Source organism: Lissotriton helveticus, chromosome 5_1 (genome assembly GCF_964261635.1).
Source record: "Lissotriton helveticus chromosome 5_1, aLisHel1.1, whole genome shotgun sequence".
Classification (NCBI taxonomy): Eukaryota; Metazoa; Chordata; class Amphibia; order Caudata; family Salamandridae; genus Lissotriton; species Lissotriton helveticus.
In genome coordinates, this window is record NC_136065.1 from 1305931503 (window position 1) to 1305953550 (window position 22048).

General features: G+C 48.4%; 1 protein-coding gene across 4 annotated transcripts in view; it reads left to right on the forward strand.

Annotated features, from left to right (window-relative positions):
- Positions 1–22048, forward strand: part of LOC144755338 (SRSF protein kinase 3-like) — a 1366259-nt gene that overhangs the window by 1054258 nt on the left and 289953 nt on the right. For 2 of the 4 annotated variants that reach the window (XM_078644145.1, XM_078644144.1), the window contains exon 16: positions 9099–9194. The exons of the other annotated variants lie outside the window; for them this stretch is intronic. In XM_078644145.1, coding sequence (XP_078500271.1) covers positions 9099–9194 — 96 coding nt within the window. The remainder of the gene's footprint in view (positions 1–9098; positions 9195–22048) is intronic. 4 annotated transcript variants of the gene reach the window in all.

The following is a 22048-nucleotide window of genomic DNA, read 5'->3' on the forward strand; positions in this document are numbered from 1 at the left end:
TACTTAGCAGGATCCCAGAAAAACTAGCCAGAAAAATATAATGACACCAATAAAACATGAGGGTGACCATGAAAGCAGATCCTAGGTTCCTACAACATACCTGCTATTGTGAGAAGTAGGTCTGGATAAGGTGCTGTCTGACATCTTCACCTTCATCTTCCTCGCTATCACCTTCTCGAAGTGGCATTTCTTGGTCCCCACCTGATGGGTTTTTGTGTCCTTCATCGTCATCAATGAGAGGGACGTTGTGTCTTTGGGCAATGTTGTGTAAGATGCAGCAGGCCACGATGCTCTGACACACCTTCCCAGGTGAGTAGAGGAGGGCTCCACCACTCTTGTCCAGGTTTTGGAATCTTGCTTTCAAGAGCCCGAAAGCCCACACCACTGGCCGACGTGTCCTGCCATGAGCCTCTTGGTAGAGGACTTCCCCTGGGGTTGTGGGATTTCACAGCGGGGTGAACAGCCGTGGCATGCATGGATACACTGAGACATCTAGAGGTCAGAAATATAGTAGTGCGCAATGTTACCACATGCACTTGGAACACCTTGCTTGACATTACACATTGCAGAGCTTACACACATAACACTTACCCACAAGCTAGGCCCTCTCCGGTCTGAATAGTGACATCAGCTGTGGAATGCTGTTGTTCCATAGTATTAAGCTGTCATATGCAGATCCCGGGTACTTGGCACAGACAACGGTGATGTACAAATCTGCCAGGCAGGCAACTTACATGTTAATGGAATGAAAGTGCTTCCTGTTTTGGTATACCAGCTCACGGGTGTGTGGTGGTACCAAACCAATATATGTGCCATCTATGGATCCAATGACATGTGGGATGTGACCAAGCCCAAACATATCTGCCTTCACAGTGGCCAAATGCTTAAGCAGTGGAAACAGGATGTTAGTGCCAACTTGTTTCAACAGAGCTGCAAGCACCTCTGTGAGCACCATACTGAACATCGCTTATGTCATCCCACCAGATGTGGCAACTGAATTGGAAAGTACCTGTGGCAAAAAAATGCAAGATGGTGAACACCTTCACAAGTGAGGTGATATTGTGTAGGTTTTTAAGTTCAGGTGATATGTCTGGCTTAAGGTGATCAGTCAGGTCCAAAATTGTCTGGTGATCCAAACGGTATCCATGAATGACATGTCGAGTCTGTATGACCCGCAGGTCTTGGAAAGGGTGATAAAGCAGAGGCAATTGTCTCCTCCTCCTAGGGTACCTAGGTAAGAGACAGAAGCAACATGTAAAGTGAAGGTAGTCAGATGAGTAACATATGTGTCAGCTGTGTTGGAAATGTACTGTGACAGCACATTCTAAACAACATATAGGACAACACATGTGACACCATGTCAGTTCAACTTAGCTGAACTGCCCTTGATTGACAAGCTGACATTTTACCACGGATGCCACTGGATTCTGGGCAACTTCATATCCAAGTAGGTACACTGTTGCATAAGGTGCCGTCGCTTACTTGTGTCAGTGCTGCAGTTCCTATACGATTAGCAGACACATATGACAGATGTGCACAATACAGCTGGACACAGAAATCGTGTAGCAGCGGCCATTACATGTGTTTACTGCCTGTGCAATGTGTAGGTCTATGTGACCATGATGTTGACGTCATGGTTCTGTACATTAAGCATTTCAGAGTTCCAAAATCGCTAAAATGGCAGTTCGTAAAGAAGTACATACGACTGCTAGGATGCTGGCAGGCTTACTTAGCGATGATAACTACTAGAGGCGTCTAACGCCGGTGGTCGAGGTCCGCTGTTCTGATGCTTGCTTCCACAGTGGTCTTTCCCACAGGCAAACGTTGGGGGATGAGCTTGCAGCTTTCCAATGGCTGTGGGAATATATGCCCATGGGCGCATCTGCGGCGTACAAATACGCTGCGGTTCAAATTCAGACTCATTTGCCTACAGACACTGCTGCTATCCATACCTCCTCACCATCTCCTGCTGTGTGCCACCTCTGAGAGTAACAGTACCAGGCCAAAGAGGTATGAAGGCCCCTGCCTTCACTACAGAGGACTTGGAAATCTTGGTCGGAGAGGTCCTTCCGCTGTATGGTCAGCTATATGGCTCACCAGAGGAGCAGGTAAGATGGGAATGATGCTTGCAGCTCACTGGTGTCTGTTACTGTACATGCCCCAGGCAGACTAATTGCTCATCAATGTCAAGTGGAAAGTACAGACACTGACTTAAGGTCCTGTCCTCAAAATCAATGACATGGCTATGTTGGATGATGTTTTCATAATTCAACGGCTGCACACTATAAACAACATTAGGTCAGACTTCCACCATCTCCCAAGTCAGTGCCATGCATAATTGACTGCATGCATGTGTCAATGTAAGTTAAGATGGCCCTACCAAGGCTGACGTCTGCCAAACTTCCATGTATGCATCATTTCGACATGTCAAAGATTAGATAGATATCTATGTCTGTGTGCATGTCCATCAATGAAATCTCTTGACCTGTACAAAAATCCCAGGGCCACTGGGACATGTTATTTCAATGTCGAAACATGTATGCTACATATGTGACCACAGTAGGGCCTGTCCACTCATTTGCTCCCTCTGTTGTATCTATCTAGGTCGCCACCATCTCAAGGGCGCCATTGGAAAGCCATCACCCGGAATATGAGGCCCATGGCAGTCTTATCTTCGATGCATCGTTCATTGCCGCAAGAGGTGGGAGGACCCACAAAGGAGTTGACACAAGATTGAACAGTTCATGCTTGGGAGGTCCTCCCCACATCATAAGTGTGCGGGCCGGACCCCGACTCTCATGATGGGCTGTATCCTGGTGGTGGCCTACCCAGGGCTAGATGGGTTGTTGAGAGTCCAACAGCAGCTTGGAGGGGTTGAGTAGTGTGCTGCGCATGATGCCTAATGCCCGACCACCTTTTAAGTGTTACAGGAAACGTCAATCACAACTAGCTGGAGCGTGAGCAGTCTTCATGGTCAGGTCTGCTTGGCTTTTGCAACATGTCATTTGGTTGCCAGCATTGGCACACGTGCATTAAACCAGTTCCCTGATTATATGTAGTGCCCCACTGGCAACCTCACAAATTGAGATTATGGCCACAGCGTAAATGACAAATGTGCTTGATGATGGACATGCATGTCACGCCTCATCAGTGACAGGGTTGTATTGACATGGATGTGTGACTCGCACAGAATTTATCACTGCAGTCTATGCTAGACAATTGATGCAGATGGATAGCGGAGTACACACATGGTCAGAGGATTGACAGTACTGTCCCACATTGTGAAGTACCATGCTGGTGAGGTGCTAGTACTTATGTATGTGACATGCACATGTATGGAAGTGGGAGTATTGGTAAGGGGTACATAATCATGATACATGTGTGTCATTTACATCATTACAATAAGTGTTTCATCCTACACCTGGTGCTGTGATTGCTTTGGTCTCAGCCCTGCCAATACGTACTTTTTGAAACTATGCATTTCACATCCAAATCGATGTAATAGGTACATGTAACTGCTGCCTATAGCCATCTATAACCATCTAGAGTCATGTTGGCTCAGCACATTTGTATGTAATAGTCCAACTTGGCCAAATATTGGTGCAACATTGGTCATAGGGACAACTGCTTTTTGACACAGGTGACATATCTATAGTCATGAGGACATACTTGGTAAGTTGAAGTTTATTATATCAAGGAAGATCTTTGGGCTTTGTCAGCGGACTCCTTACCTTAGAGCCTAGATAGTGGCTTTACATCATAGGAACAGCATAGCTCTTCTCCAAGGAAAGGTTTCCCTCCAAGTGTGTGTGAACAACATGCATCCCAGTAATATCAAAGCACGAGTCTTCAGCATTGCAACTGTGTTAAGCATGTTTTGTCTAGGTGCTAGGGACTGACCAGAACAGAATAACAAGGGGCATGTTCATCGACCTTGGACATCGTGTTCAGCCTAAACTCCAGGAATAGCAGAGAACGCAGAAAGCAGACCGTTCGCACGTGAAAGGCACAAACAAAGCTTTTCGAAATTAAAGCATGTAGTAACCTGCACAAAAGAAGCATCATGGCAGCAGAGCTCATGCTAACTTAGCAATGTAGAGAATGACCTTAATAGGCATATAACATGGTGACGTGCAGTCTGAACATCAGGAGTTGTTTTAGCTGAGGTGGTCTTTTTGAAGTTGTTGTCAATGCATGTTGGATGCCACTGGAGCCTGGCAATAGTCCCAAAAATGTAGCTGTTGCTAAACATGTACTTGACTGGAAGCTCATATGGTGTAAGTCAATGTAGCTCATCAACAATGTTGACCAATGAATGCTTCAGAATCAGAAATAATTATGTAGTGGCCATGTTGGAGATGTGTGCTTTCATTCCCACACTTGGCTGGATGGACATAGGACTGTAGGTGTTGGGACATATGTGTACTTGTGTCCACGTATGTGTATTGCCCTTTCACTAAGCCGTTGCAAGAAGCTTGAGCGGATCCGATGAAAAACCTATGACATAGAAGCGAAAAACACTCACAGAACAGCACTAAAACAATTCTACAGGCTAAAACGCAATTCCATAAGGAATCGTATTGCCAATCAAATTAAATCGTCAGACAACTCTGCTAAAGAAGTTTTTTAAATTTTCCAAGGGTTTATTAAACCAGGGTCGATGAAAAGCCAAGCATCCCCCTCTGCCACTCTTTGTGAAGACCTCTCGGTCTTCTTTCAGGAGAAGATCCAAGACATGTACGCTTCATTTCCCTGCAGGGAACCACCAAGCATACCATTGCCTTTCCCTTCCAATGGTCTGAATTCAGCCCTTTTAACCCTGATACTTCCCTCATGCAGCTGGAAAAAATGAAATCCGGATCTCCAATTGATCCCTGCCCGGACAGGTTTTTCAAATTACTTGCCCCACTGCTCAATCCTTCGCTAAACCTACTCTGGAACCCATCTCAAACATCAGGCACATAACCTTCCATTTGGAAAACTGCACCCATTCAACCTATCCTCAAGAAGGAATATGCTGATCCAACAGTACTGAAAAATGTTAGACCCATCTCCCTCCTGCCAGTACCAGCCAAGATCCTTGAGAAAGAAGTGCAGAAACAACTATCCAACTTCCTAGTATCCAAAAAACTTCTCCATGACTCCCAGTCCGGCTTTAGATCAGGATATAGCACAGAGACAGCACTGCTTGGAGTAGCAGAAACAGTCCGGAAGACCTTGGATAAGGGTAGCTATGCAATGCTGGTGCTGCTGGACCTGTCGGCGGCGTTTGATACGCTGTCTCATAGGATCCTCCTAGACAGGCTCAGGCAGCTGGTAGTGATGGGGACCACCCTAGCCTGGTTCAGCTCCTTTTTGAGGGCCGGTCCCAGAGAATACAGCTGCATCCTCATACCTCCTCCCCTCGCCCCCTGATCTGTGGAGTCCCTCAGGGCGCAGCCGTTAGCCCAATTCTTTTTAATATCTACCTTGCCCCACTTGTAGCGCAACATGGTGTAAATGTGATCTCATACGCTGATGATAAACAGCGTGTGTTCTTCTTCAATCAGCCATCCCCTCCACAATCTGTCCTCTGGTGGCCATCTGAGCTTAATCCTCCTCTTCCGGTCTCCTCTGCCAGGAACCTAGGGTTCAAATTCGACACCACCCTCTTATGCAAGACCCAGATAGGCCATATTTCCTCGTCATGTTTCAGGAAAATGAAGGCTCTACGGAGATTCCTTCATCTCCTACCTATGGACTGCAGGAAAACAATAGTCCATTTGCTGATCACATCACAGCTGTACTACACAAATAGTTTGTATCTGGGTTTGCCAGCCTACCTGATTAGGAAATTGCAAACTATACAGAACGCAGCCTCTAGGCTTATCAGAAACGTCCTGCTTCGGCAGAACATTGCCCCCCATCTACGTAGTCTCCACTGGCTGCCTATTAAAAGGATAACGGAATTCAAGGCACTGACACTTGCCTACAGAGCAGTTAGTAACATGGGCCCTCACTACCTAAGGAAGAGACTCCGTAAATCCCTTCGCAAAGGCCAGGCTAGGAGGACGGTCTTTTCCCGTCCGAATTGCGACACTGTGGAACTCCATGCCCAAACACATCAGAAAGTCCAACTCAGAATCTACCTTCCGGAAATCCTTGAAGACCTCGCTCTTTGGTCTTCCCTAGCACCCTGAGGCACCCTACAACCAGCCCTCACCTTTCTGTCTCCGTTGCTAGCGCCGGGACACCCCTGTTGAGGGGCAGCTGTGCACTCTACAAGCTACAAAATAAATAAACTAAGCCAAACTCCATATTGTACAAAGTCACTACCCACTATGTTTGTTATACATTTGTACACAATCGCACACTTCATTTTTGTAGATGGTGTTCAAATGTGTACCATCTGTATGCGAAACACACTTCTACAGGGCACATGCTGTTTAATTGCTAAATGCTTCGTTGGCGGTGGACCTAACCCTCCACGCTGTACATGAACCACATGTTTTAATGAGTGACATCATTTCCTAGGATTCCCTTCAGTTTGTGCCATGCATTGTGATGTGTTCACTTACATGAGTAGTAGGTCTGGAGTTGAAATGGAGGGTGTGATATACAGTGTAGACAATGAGCAAGGCTAAGCATATATATGCATTACATATGTCCTGTAATGTGTGCGAGGGGCAGCTGGGACAACAATGCTGAGCGAACAATGTAACAGTATTGTGCACAGAAACCCCTGCAATTTTTAGTTCATCTCATACATCCAGGATGCTCATGGCTGACACCATTACAGTGGATTTCTTCAATAACTGACCACCGCTTGTGTGCAACTCAGTGTGGTATGTGTTGTAGATCTACTGATTCATAGAGCAACACATACCTATCTCAGGTATGGAGATTTGCACACCATACCTGCCGTCAGCAAGGTGCTTCTACTTATGGTGGAGTGGATGAGAACATGAGAGGCAATTGAGTGAACATCAGTGGGTGGACGGGTTTTACCCAGGGATTAATGTAAAAACATTAGTGGACATGTCTGTACATGGCTGAGGGTATTGTGTTGTAGTGGATCTCATGATGTTCACTCTGTGGCCTTGCTTAGCGTTCATTTGTATTTCAAATCATGCAAGCGGATGTTTATCACGTGGAAGGCGGTCTTGACCGCAATTTGCACTTCCTGTTGAATGATATTAGTGGAATCCAATCACGGCTCAATGGCCGGGTGCTGGCATGACTAAGGATCTGTATGTGGCTTATTAGTTTGTGACAGTGCCCTGACCCCTTCACTTGCCTCTGGCACTGCTGCTATACAGACCTCCTCAACTGCTGCTGCTTTTGCTTTCTCTGTGTGCCATCCTGTCCCGTTCAAAAGGGTAGAAGGCCCCGGCATTCTATCCGAAAAAGCTAGAAAAACTTGTAGAAGAGGTCCTCCCTCTTTATGAACAATTGTATGGCTCAGCAGAGGATCAAGTTTGTACATCAACTCGGCAATTTCAATTTCCTTGGATGTATGCTTTCCTGTGTCACGGTATGAGTTGATGAACATGTGTGCTATGTGTCATGTGATATGTGTTAGCATACATGTGACACATATATGTCATTTAGAGAGAGAAGTGGCATTTATCTATGAATTGATCAGTCCTCGTTAGCACGCACAATGATTTGCCAGGGTAAAATTGTTGCTGGACGTAAGGATTTTACTTTGTGGCCATGATGCAGGTCATTCATGGGTCTTTGGCTCACTGTCTGTTCTGTGTAAGTGTCCTGTGATGTGAAGATGGTGATGACATCAGGCATGTGTGTAGATGGAATGCTGAAGCATTTGCGATCAGTGCACGTTACACCATGTTAATGACAACATACATGGCAATGGTGACCTAGCTGAAATTACATATGGAGGGACACATGTACCTATAAGTAGCCTGTGTACTTACTTATTGCTGGATACATGTAGTGTGTTGTGAGAACATTGGGTGCAGCTGCCAAGGGATTGTGCAAGTTTAGGCACATCCTTTCACATAACAGAGGCAGGGTTACATAATTAGTAGGGCCTGGTCATGTGAGTCCATTGTAACAACCTGGAGTAATGAATTTGATCTGCATGTTCCCATTCAGACTCCCTCCCCACAGTGCTCTCTCCCATTCTTGTGTACATGTTATACGATGGTTGTGTCGAATATTGGCAGCCCTTGAACATGGAGTTTCAATGTTGTCCCAAACCGTGATGATATGTGTTAGAAGAAAATCCGTCCAGAATGGTAATCTGGTCTGTTCTTACAAATATTAAGGCCGAGTGAATACTGGTCTATTGCTCATGTTCATGTTTGACAGGACTTATCCTAGGCTATGTGTGCCCTCAAAATCTTGTGTGGTGCTCCTCCTCATTCAGACTTGTTAATTGCAGATGGATTTAATGATATATGGGGGTGTCTTTCCTGTGACAGTGTTGGCAGGGGGTATATCCTGTACAAGTATCGGAGTGATTTTAGATGCTGAAATACATTCATTGTTTCACCTTTAGGTTATACACATAGCCATTGCTTCCCAGTATGGCACAGGCGGGGACAGACCTTGTGTCTCTTGTTTTGGTCATGTACATTTTGTTGACTGTCAGGCTGCCCGTGGGGGTTATGCTGGTTGTGTGAATGTGCCAGATGGGTACTGGATGTGTACAGACATACCCAAGTGGGCAACCCATCATGGGATTTGTCTGATATTGTGTTGCCTCAGTTACACACAGCTGACTGCAATGTGTCAGTCCATGGCCTATATTTTTTGGGATTCATGTGTATCTGGCGGTTGTGAAGCGCTGGGCTCACGGTTCGCTCCCCAGCGCCTACGGCAGATCAGCTCAGCATCATGTGATTCTGGGCAGTAGCTCACTTGACCTACCCAGCGCCTAAAGACCCTTACGGGCTATTAATTTGCGCTTCACAAATACTTGTTTTTTTTATGCCTCATATGATGGTGACATTGATGTAAGGCCGACTCATGTGCAATATGTGGAGATGTCACATCATTGTGCTAGGTGTCAGCAATAGTTGTGTGTGATTGTAGCATTGTTGCTGTCAGCAATCAGTGACATAGTCTTGGTTGATGTTTTTTCTGTGCAGGTCAATATCCATCAAAAGCAAGCATTGTGGGAAGCCATTGCCTGGAAAGTGCGGGACCTGGGAGTCTAAGCGGTGCAGCGTCTACGGTCACAGGAGGTGAGAGGACTTCAGACATAGATGCCACAACATCGGCGAGTATAAGCTGGGAAGGTCCTCCCCATGTCTCTGTGGCGTGCGCAAGCCCTTGTCTCCCCTGATGGTCCATGCACTGTCGGTGGCCTATATGGAGGTTGTTGGGCAGTTGAGACTCAACAGCAGCTAGGAGGAGATGAGTGTTGTGCAGAGTCTAACATTGTGCTCTGACTTTGTCCTCCATTTCCAGGCAGGTATTTCTACACAAGGGATGTGGGTGACTCCACTCTTGATGCTGATGGGTGTAATACCTTGGGAAGATTGTGAGATAGTTATCTGTAATTTGGGCTTGGGGTTTGTTTAGTGCTGCAGAATCAGAGCTGATGAAAAAAGATCAGTGTTAAGCCGTCACATGGCTTAGTGATGTGGTATTATAGCTACACATGGGTAATGATGTATGTGACAGAAGTCCCACTCAGGATAGTATTCTCATATGTGTTAAGGCAGTTGATCTACCAAAGATGTGTTGTTTGTCATTGGAAGTGCTCACATGTGCCATGGTAGTAAGTGGCCAGTGGACGCAGGCACATATCCTGATTTTGCCTTGTAATGCTGGGTATGTTGGACATTGTGATGTATGAATGTACAGTAGTGCCATGTGTATTGTTGGTCACATCATGGTATGTGTAGTTGTGAGGTATTGTGTGTCTTCTTCTGCCCATGGACATGTCCCATTTTATTCATCTATACATGTTTGTGTGTGAGAGTGGGTGGGCTAGGCATGTATTGGCAGATGATTGAAGGGCAATGTTATTATCTTGTGGGTATGTGTGCACCCAAACAGTGTGTCATGTGTGATTTAGAGTTACCAACGTTATATTGGTGTCCTCGCTCTTTAGTGATGGGCTACTGTTGGGGCTATATTTGTCATGGACTGTGGAGTCACATTTGTGTCTCACATCCTGTTTATCGAGGGCAGATATGTGATATTGTGTAGTTGTGTGTAGTAAGCTTGTCAAATGTTGATGTTGGGATCACATGAAGTAGATGATAATTTGAAACACTGATGTTGTCTGGTTATGTGTGGAATTTTGAACACTGTTGAGGCCTAGTCTAAGTGTGTGCTTATAGTGTATGCTGATCATGTGTCTTCTATGACGGTAACAGGTGTTCCTCCTTTACAATTGATAGTAAGTAGCTGTACATCCTAGGCATTGCAATACGTGACAGTGATGTGTAGCTATAGTGTGGTGATGGTGTTGCCAACAAGACCAATGTGCATTAGGGATGTCCCTAGATGTGATAGGGGTCTCTTACCATGGAGATATGTGATTGAACTGACAGTGTAACTTAAGCTCCCTTGTGGCAGTGCACGTTGTACTGGCCCATTCTGTTGCAGTTGTGTGTGCCACATTGATGTTGCAGTTGTAGAGATGTGTGTGAGATGAGCATGCCCATATGACTTACAGCTGTTTCCAATGTTATTTTTGCATCAACCGATCCAGGCAGAGAAGATCGTTCAGATGATGTTGGGGAGGCAGCTGGACAGAGTGGCTCCGGTCAGGATACTGACAGCAGCGGAGTCACAGTCTCGGATGGTGAGGGGCGTGCCCTGGAAGATACAGACTCGTTATCGTCATCCTCGCTGGAGTCGTACTCCAGTGGTACCTCTGTTGTGGAAGTGGACCCCACAAGAACTGTGTTAACACCACCCTTGTTGGCCGCTACCTGTTCCATCTCCACCCTCCCTGCTGTTCCCCACAAAGCTGTCCACATCCGTTCCCTTAAGGGGCGTGAGGTATCCTTCACCCCAGGCACCTCATCCGCAGCCCCGATCCCCCCAGCTGCCCTGAGTGAGGAGGCTATTTCCCTCCTAAGGTAGATCTCCGTTGGGTAGACTGCACTGCTGAGTACCCTCCCGGAGCAGTCCAACGTAATGACACAGAGACTGGAGTTCCTCGAGGGTATTCACAGTAGCATGTCTGCTTTACAGAGATCTTTTCAGGCGATGGCCTCCTCACTGATGACATCCTTCCCCCTCAGTCATCCTTCCATCCCTCTACCTGACTCTTCAACATCCCAAGTCCTGTTAACCATACCTGTCCCGCCAAAACACAGACATAGACATACGCAGACACCAACATTCACAAGCACCACACTGGCCCCAAAACACAGGAAGATTAGCATGCATGCACCTACCAACCAGACACTGACCTCCCTCAGCAGCCCTACTACATACATACTCACTGTTGGACTTAGCCCTTCTGGCAGGTTCACCCCTGAACTTTTTGCTTGTTAAGGTGACCTAGTGGTAGTGATTTTTGGCTCCTGCGCACTTTCACTGTGTCCCAGTTGAAAGTGCGTGCGCACTCTGACTGGGTGTGGTGACATTGGCCTGCCCTCCCATAGGAATGCATGGAGAATGTATGTGTCCCTGGTAGTTCCTTATGCGTGGGGTGTGCAGGCTCGAGTTCGGTATGTGTGGACTTGTGTGATTAAATACTGCGCAATGATGTGTGTGGCATGATTGTGTCTAGTGTGGAAGTGGCACTTCTAGAAGTTGGCATGTTTGTGTAATTTGTGTCTGGCTTGTGATTGGCTGGTGAGCCTGGCTCCATGAGTCATGATGGGTCTTCCCCGGTGGTGAGTGTTGAGATTAGCATGAGTGATGTGAGGGAGAAGTACACCTGGGACCTGAATAGGGCTGGGCTTTCCCCACACAATGCTGGCCCCGCCCCCTGTGGTGCGTCTAATGACCCTAGCCTGCCTAGTGAATGGAAAGGGTGGCTGAGGAAAACAAAGTGCTCCAAAACCAGCTGCGACTGGTTTTTCCCCACCCTGCACCCCGAGACAAAGGGATTTACTGTATACAAAGAGGTTGTGACCTCTTACAAAATGTTCTCTCTTCCTGGATCCTCTTCTTGAGGGTGGGCTGCTGCTGGGCGCCTGGAGGACCGCCACTAGGGATAGCCTCCCTGCCTAGAAGGACCCTGTGAGCTGGCTCTGGGCCCAGCCTTGCCCCCCCACACCCTGAAGGACTTTGTGCAGGACTTTGGGGGCACTAGCGCCTAAAAAGTGCTTTACTTTTACTTTTCTGGAGCCTGCAGCGCCTGGGAGCGCTGGACCTGCCCCTAGCGCTCGGAGCGCTTTATTTCCCCTTTCGCGGCTGCCCACGCCGCATGTTGCCGGGTTCCTTCTTTTAATTTGACCCTTGACGGGTGCCCACCCCGCCAGGGACCATGCCGGCAGTGATTGTTAATTGACTGAGGGAGCCCACCCCTCGTCTGGGCCCCCGAGATCACCGCCGCAGCACCGGGGCCGAGGAGAAGCCGAGGGAGCAGCCGCTGACGTCACCCGGGAGCCACGCTGCCATTGGTGGAGGCTGCGGGAGGCTCGCCGGGCGACCTGAGCGGTGATTGGCTGCCCCAGCGCGAGAAGAAGCAGGAAGCGTCTGGAGCCTACTCCGTGCTCCTGCCTTGCCAAAGTGAATGCCGACGTCCCCCCCCCCCCGAGGGCTTCCAAGAGCGAAGGAGAGCCCCGGAGAGCGAGAGGAGGCCGCGACGTCGGAGAGCCCCGAGGAGACGGAGCTCTCCAGCCCCAGCCGCAGCGAAGACCCAGTGAGTGTCTGCGGAAGGAGAGGGGGGCATCGGGGGCACATTGCCGGTGCCCGCCCCTCCCCTCCAGTGTGACGCCCATAGTGTTGGGAGGCCCGTGGGGCCTTACTTGATTTCGAGTCCCCCAGGGAGGGACTCCAACGACCGGGCATATTTGTTGAGGAGCCCTGAGAGGCTCCAGGGGCATATTTGTGTGACGAGCCTGAGAGGCTCCAGGGCATTAATAATTCGAGCCGCGGAGGCTCGTGGCAGCATATTTGTTGATGAGCCTCCAAGAGGCTCCAAGCGGCATCATTGTTCTAGAGCCCCCGAGGCTTAAGGAGGCATAATTACATCTCAAGTCCCCTGAGAGGACGTTTTGAGGGGCATCAAGGGTGGTAGAGCGGCCCCAGCTGGCAGCGGGCCGCTCCCCCCAGTGAAGACACATTTCTTTCGAGCCCACGAGGGTCTAAGGGGGCCATATTTGTTGCAGAGCCCACGAGAGGCTTCAGGCCCCACGTTGTCTTGAGCCCCATTGTTTTTTTAGAGCCCAGAAGAGATGATACAGCTGCCCAGCACTTAGTGGGCAGCTGCTCAGTTTAGGACCCTGACATTTGGGACACAGGGCGTCCTAGCCCCTGAGAGGCCAGTTGGCCTGGGGGGACAGTTCTGGTGTTGTGCCCTTGCGTGGGGTACATATTTTATGCCCTATGTGATCCTTGCGCAAATTGTGATTTACCTGCCTAATGTGATTGCTGCATCATGTGTAATGTTTTATACCTCTGAATGTATGTGATGCTTAGGTGGTTGTTTTTACTAGTATAGGTGTACTAGTGAGGTCCTGGTTCCCTGCGTGACATTCTCCTAAGGTGATTAGGGTTGCGTAGGTGGTACTTGCCTGTTACCAGTGATTACTGGTTGTGTGCTCTATGTTCTATTTTGTGCTACAGTGATTTTATATTCTATGTCTAAGTGCTAATTCCACAAGTATTCTAGTGTTAAAAGTGCCTATTTCTGACGGTGGTCCATGTGGCCCTGTCCTGTACATATATCCCCTGTAAATTCTGCCCGTGCCTGTTGGCACATTGTAAAGTGTGTGTTTTTATCTAATGTGTTTGGTACAATACAAAGGCTATTTTTATATATAACCAGGGAGTTTTTGTTTATGAGGTGCCTGGACTGTCCACCTAACGCCCCTTCCTAAGGAGGTTTCCCTGGCAGTGTCAGTCAGGCACGTTATGTGGTACAGCAAAATCATGTACCACAAATCTGCATTGGACTGGACATTCTCCTTCATTAAAAAGAAATCCAATAAAGTTTGCACATTGATTATTACCGTAGTTGATCATTAATCATCATGCAAAAGAAGTGATGCTTTCCTTCAGTTGGTACTAATACATTGGTGTACTTAGGTGGTAGGAATAAGTGGTCCTTTCTCACTGGTGATTGTGAGTTGAGCTTTGCACCTGTTCAGGAGATATCGTGGACGAGGGGATATGTGAATGAAGTTGATGTGTGGAATCAACACCTTCAGGTTGTGCCATTGCATTGTGTAGGTTTATGTTGGGTAAGTATTTCACCTTGGCAGATGTCTGCCAAATTGTGCTGGCCTTCTCCCAGTGATGTAGCTGTGATATGTATGCTGTGTGTTGGATTGAGATGCTTGTGTTTCCACACATGGAGGAAGCAGGTTGTCTTACTTTTGTTTGTGTTTGGCTTGCATTGTGTCCATTTATCTGTGTGTAGGCTAGTGCTTCTGCCTGTAGCTGTGAGAGATGTATTTGCTATCCTATGTAGCCATTACACTTGCCCACACATGGGTGGGACTATGTGATGCATTTGACTGTCCCAGATATGCTTGATTCACCAAATCTGCTGCCAATGTTGTGTATGGGCATGTGCTATCTTGTGTAGTGTCACACTGCCTCAACTTCATGCTTTGTACTTTAGATGGTGTGGTTGATCTCCTCCCAGAGGTTTTTCAGATGTGCCCTTGGTTGTATTTGCCAATGATTTGGTGCAGTCTCTTTAGGTGACATTGGCGTGGTTGATATCCTCCCAGAGGTTTTTCAGATGTGCCCTTGGTTGTATTTGCCAATGATTTGGTGCAGTCTCTTTAGGTGACATTGGCTTTTGATATGTGATATGTGTGAAGCTTTGGGGCTGTGAAGGTCTGTTGGAATTTTAGGACCCTACTATTCTGATGAGTTAATTGTGCTGAGGACAGGAGCAAGAATGTGTCAATTATTATTGGAAGCTGGTGACTACTGCATCTTGTCCAGGTTTCTGTGCACAATACCTCATGGTAGGGGTGTGGTTGCCTACTGACTTGGTGGTGTGTAGGGTAATAGTGATGTGCAGGGGTCGTGACGTTAAATGTGTACCTGGATTTGTGGTGTCTTAGTTGCAGCATACAAGTTGAGACTTTGTGGGGTTGGTGGTGTGGATAGCCTCTTACTGCAGACAGCATTCATTGTTGACTGATGCCTGTCCTTTAGTGTGGGGTGTGTATTGGCTGTTTTGGGACTGCAAGGGCTCCCTTCGACTTCTATTGGGCATGTCATTGAGGTACAACGACATGCAGGGCCCAAATATAAATGGATGTGTTTTTTTCAGTGAAATGGGGGTAGCTTAAGGTTTCCCTGCAGTAGTGCTGGGATATGGCTTGTGAGACTGTACACGACAGACAAGGTGCCTGAGGGAGGCCTAATGGACAGTGGTAAGTGTGAGGTATGTGATAGGTAGTTTGATGAGGTGGGTAGACACAATATTTTGTTACATGACCCATTTAAATGATGTCTTTTTTATGGACAGAGTGTGTGAATGCGTGTGCGTTTAGGTCTGTGTGTCATGACATTCTCCTGCATGAAAACGTAGGACTTCTCACAATGACTTACTAAAAGCCCCTTTACTCAGATATGTTGCAGTAGATGGCTTGTCTCTGTAGCAGGTTACATACCATGCCCACACCCACAGAGCTACGTACCAGCATGTATACGATTCATACACTTGGTGTACACATCTTGATTGGCTAGCCCACGGTAACGCCTCATTTTCAGTGGCAGTGCACAGGTAAAAAATGGGGGGCTGGGTAGGGTGGAAGTCCAGGAGGTCGGCATACGACGAGATAAGTTAAATGAAATGTTAAAAAAATAAAACCACTTACCTTGCGCTTGCCGCTTCAACGATGCCCCTAGCGCAAGGAAAGAGCTTTGCTTTTTATTTTATTTAATTTAACTTATCCTGTCATAAGTCACCTTCCTCAACCCCCAGCCTGCCCCGCCTCACCGCTCTTACCTGTGCTGGCCGCAACTGCTCATTTTACGGAGGGCTAAGAATGTGTGGTGGTGTGACTTACTGTAGATGGTGCCTGCGACCCCACCCACCCCCAAATACAGCAATCTCTCGATAAATAAACACACCAGACATCTTGTTCGTGGAGAAACATTGCTGCAGTATTATTTGCATAATGAAATATGCTAACATGGTGGGTCAACTTACGAGAGATCCAAGGGTAGGCAGCAGAGACACACCTAAGCTGCCCTGCCCACCTGAAGAGCCAAGTTGCACCGTGGCCTTAACCAATTGGTGCTCACCAATTTTAAGGGGTACCCCTTATCACCTGTGGACCGCCAGTCCACCTATTTACTCATGCCACCTGAGGGGGCGTACCGTATCCAGGTAAGGCCGCGGTTGCTCAGGTTTACAACTGCCCGTAGGACTAACGGGGTGCTGTCGTTCCTCCAGGGTCCTGGCATAAGGACTTCCTGGGACTATTTGGCATTTGCACCCTTGTTGTGCTCCTGAAGAGAGTACCCCTGTGTACCATTCAGCCTCTGGATCACGCTGTACGTCTGCCACAGCTCTGGGTGTGGCCCCGTCACACCCAGGGCCCCCTACCAAGGCAGGCATTCCTACTTACAACCTGCTGATTCCAGGGCGTCGCCCAGGTCCAACAGGAACAGGTCCATGCCTACTCTAATAATATAACCAAGCGAGTGAGGAAGGAAAAATGAGGACTAGTCCACTTCCCCTGGTTCATAAGTACATATCAAACCAAAACAATTGAGCATCCTGAGGAAAACCTCCTCTCTCAATAAACGCATCTTAGCACATGCGAAACATATTGGTCCAACAAGCTACACTTGACCACCACTATTTCACCACACACATAGGTCCTGAAGAAAGCCAGCACACCTTCTAAGCTGGCTGAAACATGTAGACCTCATAGGATATAGGAGACATAACCTAACCTCTACATATATCCGCCGTTTTGTTTGAATGCTCCCAAGGGCCTGCAATTAAATGTCCTTAACTGCTCTGGACCCATTGGACAGTTTTTAATCTACACCCATTCACTTCACTGCACTCTCACTGCACAAAAGCCCGCTCCGCTGTATTCATGCATTGAAGCACACCCGAGGTGCACTCTGCACCTTAGGTGGGACCCGATGATGAAGCGTGCCACCAACTAGGTTGGTGGGTGAGGGTCTTCATAAAAAAAATTTGTTTTTCTCTCAGACATGAACATCTAGCTTCTATGCCTACTCTAGACAGGTGGACCCCATCCTCCTCAAAGCACCCCGTGGACTTGGCATGCAACAGCCCATGCCTAATGAAACCAAAACCCCTCTGTTTGGTAAATTTGCGCATGGCCCTGTTAACTCTCCTGCGTGAGGTTTCCATGGCCTCCCCTGACCGGGCCCCCTGCCACACTAAACGTGGGGTAATATCTGACTACTTTCATGTGCATGACCCCAATAGGTTACTTAACTTACACATGGAGGATTTCTTCTCTTGCAGCAGGGACTTCCTACCAGGAAAGTCAAATCATTGCCTCCCAAGTGTATGACCAGAATGTTCGGAGTGGAGTCACCTCCACTAGTCTGTGCCGCAGCTTCTTCTGCAAGCTGTGCCAACGCATGCCTGGAAACCCCAAGCAAATTATCTCAGTGGCGGAAAACCAATGCCCCGAAGCTTGACACAAAGAGAACGCCAGGTGGGTGGAGGAGGTAGGTAAATATACCTGGTTCCCCGCCCACAGGCGCACCGGAGATGATGCAGGGCGCGCCGACCCATGGAGGGTCCCAAACACTAGGGGGTAGTTGTGTGCCATCTTGTGGCATTAAGGCGGCACCCTCTAATAGGGGCCCCCTGCGTGGGCCCCTGGCAGCCACAGTTGCGCAGCCTTCAAGGAACTGTGCAGTCTTTGTCCTCAAGTCAACATGGGCTTGAATGACCTGTACCGCCTGTGCTCTCTAGGCAGGACGATCTTCAGAGTGCCACAGCAGCCTTTACTCTTTCTGCAGCACAGGCTTTAAGGACCTGCTTGGTTTTTGCTCTCTAGGAAGCAAGCACTTCAAGGAGCTTCAGCGGCTTCTGCTCACTGCTTGGCGCAAGGTTCAAGGGGCTTGTGCTCTCTAGCCCGGAAGGACTTCAAGAAACTGCAGTGGTGTATGTTGTATAGGCAGCAAGGGCTTCAGTGAGCTTCAGCAGCTGTGCTCCTTGCTTTAGGCAGCTTCAAGGAGCTGCAGCGGCCTGTGCTCCATGCTCAGTGCAACCTTCAATGAGCTAAAGCGGCCTTTGTCCACCGAGCAGGGTAGGTTTAAATGTTCCCTCTGGGCATCACAGACTTAATGGAATTAGCTTCTGCGTTATGCGAGCTACGGAGCCTCAGAGAGCTGCAGTGAATTGCTGCTCCTTCTGTATGTGCTCTCACGGTCTTCAAGGCGCTGCACAGTCACACTACTCCCAGAAACCGGGAGCAGGGAGGCCAGGGAAACAACAGAGAGGGCAGCACCAAGAGACAGAGGGCGGAGCCAGGGGAGAGAGCGACCCGGGGAAACACTCTCCCGCTCGGTACCAAGATACGTAGTGGGAGTAAACAGGGGAGAGACCTGGGGAAACACTGTACCACCCTGCACCCTGAGACTATGAGAGAAATGGCCATGGGAGAGACCAGGATTAAACACTCTCAATACTACTAAGATAAATAAAATAAATAGACACTTACCTTGCTTGCTGCATGACATGACCTCTTTGCTCTAGTGTTCTTCTTCTCTGATCCAGGCTCCAGGCAACTCCCCTTACCAGTAATCCTGGCGCTGCTCTCATGTTAACCAGCGTGAGAGAAAGACCAGGATTGGAGGAAGTGGCCTTTCTCAGCAGTCTTAAGGGCACTGGAGCCCTGTGCTTGCTCTCAACCCAGCTGTCTAAGACAGCTGTGTTAGAGAGATTTAAACTTATCTTACTGGCCGTTGCAGGACAACTGTCCAAAGTGACAAATTTAAATGCACAGCCCACCACTCCATTGCTGCTGCCACTCAACAGCAATGGCCCCACCCTGGCGCTCGGTTCCGGATGTGTTGGTGAAAAATAAAATGGTAATAAATTAACTTTATTACCATTTTATTTTTTATCTCTGGGGATTTTCTAGGGACATTTTAGTCAGTAGGGTGCCGCTCCTCAGCTCTAAGGGAGGAGCCACTCCTGAGGATTTGGGCTCCAGGCATGTCATTTATGGGGCAGAGTGCATGTATGATTTACTATCTGGTAATCATTATTGTAATGTACTTTCCTGACCTATGGAAATTTGTTAGCTCTGACACTGGATGTGGGTATAATGATTTTATGTACCTTGTCATCTCAAGTGCTCCTTTATCATTATGCGGATAATGCAAAATCCCAAAACAAAGGTAATAAAATGTTCTCCACGCAGCTGCGGCGATGCGTTGATTCTGAGTGTGAAGCAATAGAACCGAATGCGAAGCGCAGCTGCTGCTCCCGCAGTAGGTAATGCCTTGATTGTGAACACGATTTGCTGGTTCTGAAGGTGATACACCGGGTCCTCCCAATGCGAAGGCGAGGATGCGCTGTCTCAGACTCATACAAAGGCAAAGATGCTCCATTTCCGATGAGGATGCTTGGGTTCTGGGTGTGGTTTCACCTTGGGGCTCGCTTCCAAGGATCATGGGCGGTGGTGTCACCACTCAGCAGGGCAGACTCACAGTTTGTACAGTCCAGATGCAGATTGGGGTTGTTGAGATCTTTGATATCCCTGAGACTTAGAACAGGAGGCTAGCCAGCAAGCCCTTTGTGCGAGTCTGGGTTCAAAGTGATGCAGGTCCAGTCCTTTTCACCTAGGCAGGAGAATAACAGGCAGCAGGGCAGCTCAGCAAGGCAATAGTCCAGCAAAGTAGCAATTCAACAGAGTGGCAGTCCTTTTGGCAGCACAGCAGTTCTTCTTGGCAGAGTGGTCACAGGTCCAGAAGTTATGGTGTCAGAGGTCTAGTACTTATACCCTAGTTGTGCCTTTGAAGTGGGGTAGACTTCAAAGAAAGCTTTGAAGTGCAGAGTGACCCTCCCTTCCTGCCTTGGCTCCAGATCTACTACAGGGGGTATGCAGCCCCTTGAATGGGAATAATGTAGGAGAATAGGATCTGATTCTTTTAGTTACCCCCACTTTTTGCTGATGTTTCACTGTATTTCGACTTTAGTCTGGCTGGGGCCCTGCTATCCAGGACCCCAGCCTAGCTGCTTTCTCTCAAAAATAATTCCATGTACTTTAGGTACACTCCAGTTTGGTTACTGGATTACCCTTATGAGTCCCTAGTATATGGTACACTAGGTACCAAGGGCATAGGTACCCCAGAGGCCTACCAGTGGCTGAAGCATGTATTATGCCACCCCTGGGCAGCCTTCCAAAATGACACAACAGGTTTGCTACAGCAGCCTGTGTAAGGTGGTGAATGCACCCCTTACTTAGATATTGGTTCCCTATATCTACCTTATATCACTACAGATATAAACCTATCAGTCACCCCTATGGCAGGCCTTATCAATCCTGAAGGCAGGGTGCTGGGTTTTGTGTGAGAGGGTGCACATGCATGAGCAGGCCCCTCTGCAGCCTTCGGACTCTATTCTCCGGGGTTGTTCTGTGATGCAGCCAGACCATATACTCTTAAGTGCATTATAACCTAAGGGTAAATGCTAACTTTGGGATGCCTGCAAGGAAACAAGTCGTGTTTGGTGTCAAACACCTTGCAATCATACCTCCCCGCCAGTACTGGCGACAGATGTATGATTTCACCCTCCTAGAGGGAGAAACACGGCCATACCGGTACACCCGGTACCAGCTTAACAGAACCCTGGCATCACAAAATGGATGCCACAGCCACAGACACAAGTCTGGCCTCCTGCTGCTGAACGAAACTCCGGAAGGGGAGACCTGGACAGTAGGTTCCCTGTCACAGGGAGGTGTCACACCTCCCAGACAGGCTTTAGTGTATTGGGGCTGGGTGGGTTCACTCCAAGAGTGCTTTGAAGTCTACACTGGGAGCACATTTGGTGTCCCTGTGCATATCCCAGTTCAAACCGCTACCAGCCCTGCTCTAGTGCGAAATTGAACAAAGAAAATGGGTGTAGCCAACCCTCTTTCCAACCCCTCCCATAGGTGGGTCCCCCAGAGTTTGTCCCACCCCTTCCTTGGGTATAAAGTAGGAACCCCTGACTACAGGACTTTAGATTTACATGGACGAAACTCTAATACTGAATCCTGGAACTTTGACAATCTACAAGGCGCTAGATGACTGAAGGATCTCCATTGGCGTAAAGGAGTTACTCTCCTGCGTGGCAGGCACCAAAGACGAATCTGACCGGTTTGCATCTCCGAAGCTCCCGCCGGACTCCGAAGTATTTGAAACACAGGAGGTGGGTTCCCAGACTTCCCAGAGGCTCACCCAAGTCCCCAGCAACGCTTAGACCAGTAGCCCTCGTGGTTACCATGGAACTGGAACCCCTGGACACCATGCACATTTGCAAGTGTCTATGCTTCTCGATAATCCTTGAGGCTGTGCATTGGGTTAATTGTAGCCCAGACCCCGAGCAGCAATTCCACCGAAGATTGCCGGCCTACACTCAACGAGTGTTCCAAGAGCTGCCCCTTTGTGTCTTCTCTCAAGGTACCTTCGCAATCCCTGGTCCATTGACCTGTGGGTCCCTGAGAAGGCAACTTTAACTTTCCTTGGGCTTCCCTGGTTGCTCCAGACGTGCCCTGACTCTCCATCGCCTGGACCTTGCTTGTCCTCACCGAAGCATCTTTTCTCTTCCTGCGTGGGTTGCTGTTGCCAAGGCTTGTTGTGTTCAATCCGAGCACCGACGCCACAGCATTCGACATCTCGAATCCAGGTCCTGGTCCTCGTGGCTGCAGAGTCAAGCTTCACCTCTTCGCTCCTGAAGCACCCGACACCGGTGGGCATTCGTATACCGTGCCCCTGGTCACTGGCA